Source organism: Lissotriton vulgaris, chromosome 4_1, assembly GCF_964263255.1.
Source record: "Lissotriton vulgaris chromosome 4_1, aLisVul1.2, whole genome shotgun sequence".
Classification (NCBI taxonomy): Eukaryota; Metazoa; Chordata; class Amphibia; order Caudata; family Salamandridae; genus Lissotriton; species Lissotriton vulgaris.
The window spans coordinates 2,048,394,030-2,048,406,117 of NC_141691.1; the positions used below are offsets into that span (position 1 = coordinate 2,048,394,030).

The following is a 12,088-nucleotide window of genomic DNA, read 5'->3' on the forward strand; positions in this document are numbered from 1 at the left end:
GTTGCAGCAGATGGACATAGGCTATACAAGTGGCCACCATATACATTACAAAGGTAAAACAACCTTAGGGGTAAAGTAGTCCCTTGTGGGCGTTGTGCTGTCAGCGATGGGCGCGGCAAGCAAACCTTCACAGGACTCCCTTGTGGGCGTTGTGAGAGGGGCTTGGACAAACAGCAAACACCAATAAGTGCGGCATTCACAGGGCGCGGGGCGCGCCCTTCCCCGCCATTACTGGTAAAAGCGAAAACGGCATTGTAAACAAAAACCTTCACATTACTCCGTTGTGGGCCTGGCCGTTGTCAGAGGTGCGTGGCAAAACCTGAATGGGCGCGGATTCAAGGGGCACGCCTCCTGGATATTGTCAGAGGGGCATGGCCAAACACCAATGGGCAAGGCTTCACGGGCCGCGGCATTGCTACGGTGCTCACGCGAAGGCTCAAGCCACTCAGCCTAACAGCGGGGATCACAAAGCTTTGCATACTGCTCCGGTGCTCAGGCGGGGGCTCAAGCACCAACTTCAAAAAACAGGTACATAACAACGTGTAAGCTCAATGATAAATAACGCTCTGAATTAATCTTACATTTTGTGATACTTACCTAATGCTGCTAACCTCACGGTTTACTTTTTTCCAATGACTACAATGAAAAGGCTTTCAGAGGCACAGTTGCTCACACTTTCATTATAAATCACGTATGTCACAGGGAGCGGATTGTAAGGGATGTGCCACACATTCTATTTCTGCCCCGGACAACGTCGGGACGGGCTACTAGTCTTTAATATATTTGATACTTTTGTAGGCAGTGGATGTTGAAAAGTGTGAGCCTGCGCGTTGAAGAGGGCAATGGATGATTCAGGTCTCGAAGGGGCAGAAGGAGGAGGTACCTTTGTAGGTAAATCCTGAAGTTAGGAAGAACTTTTTTTCTTTTATTGATAATCTAGAAGGGAACAATCTGTGATAGAACCTATGAATGGTTTGCAATTAGAGTATTTTGTTCCTGTAGCCTTTCATGCATATTTCCATTTACACTTCTAATTTCTCTTGCAGGGGCAGTGTGAAAATCTGTGCTGTAGTGACTCTTTGCTTCACAGCTCCAATCTTCTATTTATTGCTCACTATGAGGTCATTCCTGACGATCTGAATGGCTGTGGATTACAGACTATTAACAAATTCTCATCATCTCTGCTGCAGAATAGCTTGGACTACCACTGACCAGGAAGCTTTTGTCTCAGTAGCTGCCTTCGCTTGGTGCCGATGTTGGAGCTTGGAACTAAAAACATCCCTTTGTAAACAGGGTTAATTGAAGTACGGCGACTTCATGAAGATTTCCCAACATTTGCAGTGTCTAGTGTGTTGTGGCCTGTTACATCTCTGGTTTGCTTAGCAGTAGAAGGCATTGCACACGTTCTAAGAGAACCAGCTCACGAAAAATGGCCACTTCAAGTGTAAAAAGTAAGTGTTGTACACTCACCAAACTGGCTACTGTTTAAATCACACAAAGGTAAACAGACTACATTTCCTATATAGTACACTTTGTTAGAATTTTTGGATTAAGAATTTACTTAGAAACAAACTAATAAACAAAATTCATCCCTGCGGACTAAACTCCTGAAAGGCAATGATGTGGTGCACACATCGAATCCCTGTTCAATGCATAAGGTGATCTTTCACCTACGGAATCCAAATCGCTTTCCTCCACATGCCCTGTCCTAGTACCATGCTCATCTTTGGTCATGTCATCTTCAATGCAATGCAACAAGAAGCACAATAAAGATAGTAGAGAGAGAAAGAGGGTTTGGAAGGTACTATGTATGTATGCCTGGCATTTATTCACAGAATTTGCTATTGCCTTAAATGTGTCTTGTTGCTAAACAAATAAAAAAAAGTGAGTCAGATATCCTAGCATTACTCCCCATGGGGGAAGAGCCAAGATTTCAAAGACTTGCAAAAAAGGCTAGATCCTGTGGCAGTAGCTACTTCTGGTATTCCACATTTGTGAGTAAGTATCGAAAAAGCTCATTCTCCCGCTCTGCTTTGGTATGCCAGTAGCTGGTCAGCAAATTCGAGGATGAGGTTCTGAGATTTTTGAGGCCAGTATCACTACTCTGTTGCAGAAAGGTAGGCCTTACACTGTGATAGGCTCTAAATGTAAAAGTCAGTCTTCGATCTATTGGGATTGGAAATGCATCATTTGAAGCAATGTAACCTGTGAGAAACCAATGTAGTGTCTCCAGAGCGTTGGAATGGTAAATCAAGTGCAAGGTGTCCTGCTGCCTTCTCAATTGACTGAGAACACTGGAAAATATAACCCGGGAGCCTAGAGAAAGGGAAGTATAATAACAATAGACGTCTGAGGATGGATGCATGCATCACTAGACTTTGCAGTGAAAGGGCAGTTGGGGAGAGTTCTCTGCAGCAAGTGATGCTATAGTAGACATTGAGCCACCAATCTGTTGACTTGACCGGTAAGAGATCGAGTTAAAGTACAACATTGGGATTTCATTGTGCAATGGGTAAATGATGGGAGGGGCTAGTTGAGTGTGCCAGAACGTACGTTGGGAGAATTTGTACCAGGAATGAGTAGGACCACAGTTGTGCTAGTATTAAGATTCAAACTATTCTTACCCATCCAGCCTACATCATGTATCATGTTAGTATAGCACATCAGTCTCACCCCAGTGGACTGACTTAAATTGGTCAATAGAACTACATAAAGATTAAAATGATTAGGCTGAGGGATGATACATGCAGAACCCCAAAGTTGAGTGGTTTGCAACTAGAGCAGAAAGGGGCCAAGTCGACTGCTTGTGAGCAATTGGATAGATGGGTATTGATCCAGGCCAGATCCGTCGATCCAGACTTCCATAGGAGTGTGATCAGCAAACCAGGCAAGACTCTGTCAAATGTAGCAGACGTGTCCAGCAGGGCATCTGTCTTAGTCAGTAGGTCCAGGACAGATGACTTGCCTTGGTCCGCTGCATTCCTGGGTCATCCAAAACAGTAACCAAAGCGATCTCAGTACTGTGGCCTCTGCCACAGGTATCATTGGCCACATGCTTAGGCCCATTCCAACCGGACTTGGTTACTTTACCAGTACCCATTGCTGATATTCAGCCTCTGGTGAACAATGTGCCCAATACCATTGATCCCATTAGTGTACCATTTAGTCAAAAAGTTGATGTCTGCTGGGCTTCCAGAAAATGTGTTGCCTTTCCTCCTTAATTTGGAGACCAAATTCATCTTTCTCTCGTGGGAGCGAGAAGAAAATCAGTTTATTGGGACAGAAGTCCTCAAAGCCTACCGCGAAACAATACAATAAAAACCATATAAATCATCATACAATACATCAAAATTAAAACTGTACACCTTATTACTGCTAAAACTCAATATTTTTACAAAAAGACAAGGGAACCCAGAAGGTATATCATAGGGACCTTGGGCAGTATCATGTTACACAGAACAGTGGTCCCTATTTTTTGGACACAATGAAAAAATAATAATCATACACTTTAATAAGTGATATGTCTTTTGTCCAGCCGGACAAGAAGTTTATTTTTTGTTCAAAGGAGTATTTAAAAAATGTGAGAACCATTAGATACCAAGCAGGCACAGCCGTGACCCTTGACATACAAGACAAAACAACGAAATTGGTGGCCAAAAGGGCAAAGTACAGATACGTCTGTATACTTTTTGTCAGTGTTACAGACTTAAATTGTTAAGAAAACACCATTGCTTTTTTCCATATTGCATTCATATATTGCATATGGGGTTTTTTGGTCGACGACGTTTCGATGCCGTTTTACATATAGGGCATCAGCATCAGGACAAGGAATAACATCATTGTTGTCTTAAGCATACATTATTTACACTATGCCTTTTGTCACATTACTTTACATAAAATACAGGGGGACAAAAAGTGGGGGAAAAAACAAAGGATAAAAGTCAATTTTTGCAGATTACTTCAAAGTTCCAAGGTCAGGGTGAAGTGGTGAGAACGGCGAGTGAAAAGGTGAGGACTTCAAATGAAATGATTACGGCGCAAATTGTCGTGAGGTCGGAGTCGGGTGATTGGTGAAGTGTATGTAAATTGATACTTGTATAGCGCACTACTCATCCGCAAGGGTCTCAAGGCGCTTGTACGAATACCGCTGTGGAACCCATCCTTGCTTTCCCTGTGAGGCGTCCACTCCTGGGCACCCCCAAGGTGGAGGCCAGGCATGCTTAGCGTTGTGGGGGCCGTTGTGGAGATTAAGCAAGCTATTGCCCAGAGTTGCAGAGTGGGACTCCATGAGTGGAATAGGCACTGAGGCGAGAATTACCCGGTCCGTGGAATTTTGAGCCCAAGACCCGCCGAGGCGGGGAATTGAACCCTGGTCCCGGGCTAGACCTCTGCATCAGGGTCTGCCGCTCTAACCATTGAGCCACACTTCTCCACTGGTTCTATACCCAAGAGCTCTATTACAAAACGGGGCGATGTATGTTTTCTATAACCGCGCGAGAGAGCGATCAAAGGTGCCGGTCTTGGCGTGGTAAAAGCAACTCCTGATAATATTACTTTCATCAAGTGGAATTTAAAAAAACAGTGAGTGGGGGTTTCTGGTGTGAAGGATCACGATCATTGATGAATGCTACATGTGGCATGCAGACCGAGTGTTCGCTGCGGGCGGCAAACCGGGGTCGCTTACAAGGTAGCTAGGGTGACATGCACAGAGTGGGGCTAAGTGGAGGAACACTTGGAGGACGACTTTCCTCATGGTCTTATTAATGCGTTCAAGATCTCATGGCTTCCTTAGCATTCCTGAAAAAACAATTAAAGGAGGAAATAAGTCAAAGTGCCCGTGTTACTCGCGGTCGGGAGTGAGGAGATTGGATCGGTATATTTACCATGAAGTAGTGCGTCTGTCCGAGAAAATATATCTCTTCGTTAAATCAAGTATGAGCACGATAGCTCAATTAAGCAGGGTTTTAGCACAATGGCTGAATCTAGGGGGGGGGGGGAAGATGAGGCTGGGTTAGCAGGGTTAAGGTAGCAATGTTTAAAACCATACAGTGCCACAACCCAGAGGTTTTAACTTACTTGCAAGACGCGGGAATCACAGCGGCAGTGGTGGCGGATAGTTGTGATGAGGATCTCAGTTGGTTGTGAGGATCTCAGTTGGTTGTGAAGGCTATAAAGCCTCGTGGATTGTAGAAAGTGCGAAAGGACTACCGTGCTGGGTGTCTAGTGAAAGAATGGCTGAACGCGGCGGCCATTTTACAGTGGTGCAGTGATAAAGGGGGTTGGGGAGCTCATGGACAATAGTGCGCAGGACAGCGCAAGTGACTTGATCAGAGTACATTGTACAGATTATTGATTTAACGGAGCATTTTAGACAGGAGTTACAATAAGGAGGTCCAATCTTCAAGGCGGTTTAAGCCATTCCGAATGTTGTCGCCTTTCAAAATCCAGTGGAGTTCTTCCTTATTGAGCAATTGTGATAGGTCTGCCCCCCTGGGGGGTGGTTTGATGATGGTAACCACTGTCCAAAGAAGGTCTTTTTCGTTATAGCCCTTTGCTATCAAGCCTCGTGGATTGTAGAAAGTGCGAAAGGACTACCGTTCTGGGTGTCTACTGAAAGAATGGCTGAACGCAGTGGCCATTTTACAGTGGTGCAGTGATAAAGGGGGTTAGGGAGCTCATGGACAATAGTGCACAGGACGGCGCAAGTGACTTGATCAGAGTACATTGTACAGATTATTGATTTAACGGAGCATTTTAGACAGGAGTTACAATAAGGAGGTCCAATCTTCAAGGCGGTTTAAGCCATTCCGAATGCTGTCGCATTTCAAAATCCAGTGGAGTTCTTCCTTGTACAGCAATTGTGACATGTCTGCCCCCCTGGGGGGTGGTTTGATGATGGTAACCACTGTCCAAAGAAGGTTTTCTTCGCTATGGCTTTTTGCTGAGAAGTGCTCCACGAGGGGTGCATTTGCCGTTTTGCACTTGATTCTGCTGCGGTGCTGTCCTATTCGGAGTTTCACCTTTTGGCTTGTTTGTCCTATGTAGATAAGCAGGCAGGGACATAAAATGGCATACACCAGGTTTGCAGAATTACAGTTGGAGAAATATTTGCGATCAAACTTAATGGTGCCATATACAAAACTTTTTCCTTCAATAGTATAATCACAGAAGAAACAGTTTCCACATTTAGTATGACCTGTAAGGGGAGGGAGACCCCATGCATCGTTTATTGTAGTTTTCAATGGTTGTTGAGGAAGAGCTGCCCTTACTAGATGGTCTTTAATGTTCTTAGCTCTTTTGAAAGCGAACATTGGGCGATCTAGTGTCAATTGCCCTGCATTTAGAACTGGCCAGTGTTTAAGCACACTTTTTCTGATCGCGTTAGACTTACGAGATTCCCTCCCCTTCTCCCAAATTTTTACGCATCAGGCGTAACTGCTATTTTAAAGAGTAATATTTTACTGAGGCAAAAACCCTTAGTAAAAAACTCAGGAATAGAGGTTACCCGCGCAAATTGGTGCGCCGATCCCTTAAAAGGGCCTGGTACTGCCCCAGGGAAACCCTTCTGGAGCCTAAACAAAAAAAAGACCAAGACATGCATATTTGTCTCACCACGTTTTCACCAGTGTCTAACGCGATCAGAAAAAGTGTGCTTAAACATTAAGTTTGATCGCAAATATTTCTCCAACTGTAATTCTGAAAACCTGGTGTATGCCATTTTATGTCCCTGCATGCTTATCTACATAGGACAAACAAGCCAAAAGGTGAAACTCCGAATAGGACAGCACCGCAGCAGAATCAAGTGCAAATCGTGGAGCACTTCTCAGCAAAGGGCTATAACGAAAAAGACCTTCTTTGGACAGTGGTTACCATCATCAAACCACCCCCCAGGGGGGCAGACCTATCACAATTGCTCAATAAGGAAGAACTCCACTGGATTTTGAAAGGCGACAACATTCGGAATGGCTTAAACCGCCTTGAAGATTGGACCTCCTTATTGTAACTCCTGTCTAAAATGCTCCGTTAAATCAATAATCTGTACAATGTACTCTGATCAAGTCACTTGCGCTGTCCTGCGCACTATTGTCCATGAGCTCCCCAACCCCTTTATCACTGCACCACTGTAAAATGGCCGCCGCGTTCAGCCATTCTTTCACTAGACACCCAGCACGGTAGTCCTTTCGCACTTTCTACAATCCACGAGGCTTTATAGCCTTCACAACCAACTGAGATCCTCACAACCAACTGAGATCCTCATCACAACTATCCGCCACCACTGCCGCTGTGATTCCCGCGTCTTGCAAGTAAGTTAAAACCTCTGGGTTGTGGCACTGTATGGTTTTAAACATTGCTACCTTAACCCTGCTAACCCAGCCTCATCTCCCCCCCCCCCCCCCCCCCCCCCCCCTAGATTCAGCCATTGTGCTAAAACCCTGCTTAATTGAGCTATCGTGCTCATACTTGATTTAACGAAGAGATATATTTTCTCGGACAGACGCACTACTTCATGGTAAATATACCGATCCAATCTCCTCACTCCCGACCGCGAGTAACACGGGCACTTTGACTTATTTCCTCCTTTAATTGTTTTTTCAGGAACGCTAAGGAAGCCATGAGATCTTGAACGCATTAATAAGACCATGAGGAAACCACGCACGTAGGTCGTCCTCCAATTGTTCCTCCACTTAGCCCCACTCGGTGCATGTCCCCCTTGCTACCTTGTAAGCGACCCCGGTAAGCCGCCCGCAGCGAACACTCGGTCTGCATGCCACATGTAGCATTCATCAATGATTGTGATCCTTCACACCAGAAACCCCCACTCACTGTTTTTTTAAATTCCACTTGATGAAAGTAATACCATCAGGGGTTGCTTTTACCACGCCAAGACCGGCACCTTTGATCGCTCTCTCGCGCGGTCATAGAAAACATACATCGCCCCGTTTTGTAATAGAGCTCTTGGGTATAGAACCAGTGCTTGTATCCGTACACTTCACCAATCACCAGACTCCGACCTCACGACAATTTGCGCCGTAATCATTTCATTTGAAGTCCTCACCTTTTCACTCGCCGTTCTCACCACTTCACCCTGACCTTGGAACTTTGAAGTAATCTGCAAAAATTGACTTTTATCCTTTGTTTTTTCCCCCACTTTCTGTCCCCCTGTATTTTATGTAAAGTAATGTGACAAAAGGCATAGTGTAAATAATGTATGCTTACGGCAACAATGATGTTATTCCTTGTCCTGATGATGATGCCCTATATGTAAAATGGCATCGAAACGTCGTCGACCAAAAAACCCCATATGCAATATATGAATGCAATATTTAAAAAAATGCAATGGTGTGCTTTTTTTTTTTTTTAATTTGAAAAAACCTTTATTTTGCAGAAAGTGATATACGCAGCTTGTAGCCACAACCCGGAGGCTGGCAGCAGGAGCAGAAGCAAGGTCTCCTGTAACACCTATGATACACAGCCTGTCAGCCGACAACCCGGGGCCCCGGTGGCACCACAAGTAATATCATGTTCACACCTTTGAGCATCTGCATAAGTCGATCTGCACACTATGTGCTGTACCATAGAGGTACGACAGTAATCCGCACCCCACTGCGTATGTCCCCAGGACCACTCAGCCGCCACCCGTGCAGCTATTGTCACTGTAAGGATCCTAACAAGCACAACTCCCCAACACCCCGTTACCCTAGTTCCAAGAACCTCCCCCCTCCCCCCTTACTCTACCTTATTGAAAAAAGTGGTTCCTAGCTCCGCTGTGCGCCTCCTATCACTGTGGTGAAATGTAGTATAGTGTGTGCCTAAGCTCTAACTTGTGTAACCATTCCTCTGGTTGGCCAGTCATCACTGCCATGCTGAATCATGGATCGTCTGCTCTGCCACCCCTGCGTGCTGCAACCAGTATCCAAACCCGCTGCCACTCCACTCGCCAGATCACGGCATCCTACCCCCACAGTGCTTCAGGGCGTTCCTGGTTCAGGGGTGTCGCCCCAGAAACGCTCCCGTACCTCCGGGACCTCCATGGGCAATGTGTTTCCCGCGTCTTTAGCCCTAAGGTAATCTCGGTAGATGGTCCAGAAATTCTGTGGGCGACTCGTGGGAGGGAGTAACTCACTGTAGTATTCAGTCTGTGTGCAGCAATATTGCATGTCTCGTTCCCACCTCGCGGTGGTCGGCAGTGGGCCTCTCATCCAGCACATCGCTACAACTCGCTTAGCCATCAGCATACCCATATCGGTTAGTCTCCGTATCGTGACAGGCTGGCCCCTGGAGTAGCCCAAGAGCGCCAGGGCCGAGTCAATCTGCAGCTCTATTCCTAGTATCTCGCTCATTGCAGCGAATATCCCTTCCAAGAAGTGCTGGATTCCCGTGCACCGCCACGAAAAGTGCATGAAGTCCGCAATTGGAACGTGACAGCGTTCGCATTCAGCAGTCTGGCGGAGCCCATACCTATGCAACCTCTCCGGGGTGTAATATATTCGCTGGAGTAATTTGAAATGGATCAGTCTATGTCTGCCGTTCAATGAAAGTTTTCTGGTGTTCTGACTGCAATATGTCCACATGCCGTCGTCTATTGCAATGTTGAGATCATCTTGCCAGGCTGTCCTGGCCTTGGAGTGATATAGCTTGTCGCACTCCCTATTCATCCGATAGAAGTTTGTGACTAATTTGCGCGGGGGAGGGGGACTTAATAACTTAAGTGAGTTCCGGCACTTCTGGCGGTTCTGCCAACTCAGGACCCAGGAGGGCCTGCAAGGCGCCACGAACTCTATGATATTGAAAACGTGTGAGTAGTGTAGCAGCGGCCGGAGCCTCTGCAGCCTGTTCCCAGGTTTTTGCCACTCCGTTCAGGAAGAGGTCTCCCGCCTTAACGACACCCAGTTTACGCAAAGCCTGGAGCACTCCCCCCTCCGTCATGGGAGACAGCCATAGTGTCCATTCAGTGGGCATTAGGGGGGGGGGGGGGGGAGTACAATAAGGCGCCCTGTTGCCTACGCAGTAGCATATTCCAGGAGTGATTAGTGGACTTGATCGAGTCCAGAATGCCAATTCTGCGGTCAGTCGGGCAAAACACTGTGGCATGGAGCGGGAGCGGAGCTGCGAATAGTCGCTCCATCCGGACATGTGGAATTGCCTCATTCCCGTGTATCCACGTGTGCATATGTGCCGCTTGCGCTACTCTGTAGTACTTTTCCAAGTCCGGGGCATTCAGTCCCCCCGTTTCGTACGGCTGTACTAGGGTCGTCCATTTCACTCTCGGCTGTTTACCCCCCCATGCAAGTTTGATAAGGAGCTGTGTCAGATTATTAAAAAAGGCCATGGAAAGCACAATCGGGATGTTGTTAAAAAGAAACCAGAACCTGGGGAGGATCACCATCTTCATGATTGCTATATGTCCCATTAAGGACAGCAGTAGGTTGATCCACTTTTCTACGTCATCCTCCAGCTTGCTGTACGCAACTCCGTAGTTTTCCCGGATTAGGAGTTCCGGGTCTGAGTGGAGCATAATCCCTAAATACCGGACCGGCTCCGTTGTCTAGTGCAACGGGTATTCCATATCAAACTGAGTTGTTTTCGGAGTAAGGGGGAAGGCCACTGATTTAGACCAATTAACTCGAAGGCCAGAGAGTGCGCCGTATCGTACCACCTCCCGCAGTACTGAGGTGAGGTTTGACTCCGGGTCTAGGACATACAACAAGGTATCATCCGCGTACGTCGATATGATGATTTTGTACATAGGGAAGTTCACCCCTACGTTGCCATGATACTCCCGAAGAGCACACGCCAGCGGCTCGGCGACTAGAGCATAGAGCCGCGGCGAAAGTGAGCAGCCTTGCCTAGTGCCTCTGCCAATAGCAAAGGAGTCCGAAACCCGGTTACCCACGCTTATCCGGGCAGTGGAATGATAGTAGAGTGCTCCCACCAGTTGTAAGAACGGTTCGCCCAGACCCAGGCGTCTCAGCACTCGTAGCATAAAGGGTCACTCAACCGAATCAAATGCTTTTTCCATGTCAAGGAAGGCGGCCAAGGCTTTGGTGTTCTGCCTGACATGTTACATAATCCCTAACACAGTGCGGATATTATGGGTGAGATTTCTGTCGGGGATAAATCCAGCCTGCTCCGGTGCCACCAGCTCCGGGGCTAGTAACGCCAATCGCGTCGCCAAGACCTTGGCATAGATCTTCGCATCGACGTTGAGGAGAGACATCGGTCTATAAGAACTACAAGCGTTTGCAGGTTTGCCTGGTTTAAGAATTGTTACTATCAGGGCTTCCCGCATAGACCATGGCATGCATTCCTCCAGACCAATATCGTCGAATAGAGAAGATAAATGGGGAATCAGAAGGTCCTTAAACGCCTTATAAAAGCCCACTGTGAGCCCGTATGCTCCCAAGGCGCTTGCCGAACGCATAGACGACAGTGCGTCCGCGATCTCATCTCTGTGTATGGGCTGCATCAGGAACTCCCGGTCGGAACTCTTTAAGAAGGGCAGCTGGATATGGTCCAGGTAATCGTCCATAGCTTCCTCATGGTCAGTGGTGCGTGTAGAGTATGGTCCGGAGTAATAGTTCCTGAACTCCTCCATAATCTCTGATTCGTCTGTAAGGAGGTGACCATCGGTCGCCTCCAACTGTTATTACTTGGGGGCGTCTTGAGTTACGCATCATCCTTGCCAGGTATGAGCCCGGGCGGCATCCCTCTTAATACGACCGGGCCGTCGCATACTTCCCCAAGTGCTGCACCTCCCTATCAGCTTCCTCATTGAATTCTGCTATGAGGTTCTTAATGTCTTCCGCCACCGCGGAACTGGGGTTCGCCGTTTGGGACTTCTCCAGTTCAGTTAATCTGGACTCTAAATGTAATAACCCTTGGCGTATGGCCTTGAGGACACTCGAGTGTTTTGCCATAGCAATGCCTCGGATATAAACCTTAAAGGTTTCCCACACAGTTTGGAAGCTGTCCACCGAGCCCACATTGGTGTCAAAGAACTGTTCGATTTCCACCGCGAGTTCACCCCGAAATAGCTCATCCAGTAGCGAGTACGGAGGTAAGCGCCATGTAAATGTCGGGATCCGCT

The 12,088-nt window shown here is 47.0% G+C and overlaps 1 protein-coding gene across 2 annotated transcripts in view; it reads left to right on the forward strand.

Annotated features, from left to right (window-relative positions):
* The window catches only part of MROH1 (maestro heat like repeat family member 1), a 2,204,128-nt gene that overhangs the window by 75,962 nt on the left and 2,116,078 nt on the right, over positions 1-12,088 (forward strand). For both annotated transcript variants that reach the window (XM_086966435.1, XM_086966436.1), the window contains exon 2: positions 1,047-1,451. In XM_086966435.1, coding sequence (XP_086822561.1) covers positions 1,430-1,451 — 22 coding nt within the window. In that variant the 5' untranslated portion in view covers positions 1,047-1,429. The remainder of the gene's footprint in view (positions 1-1,046; positions 1,452-12,088) is intronic.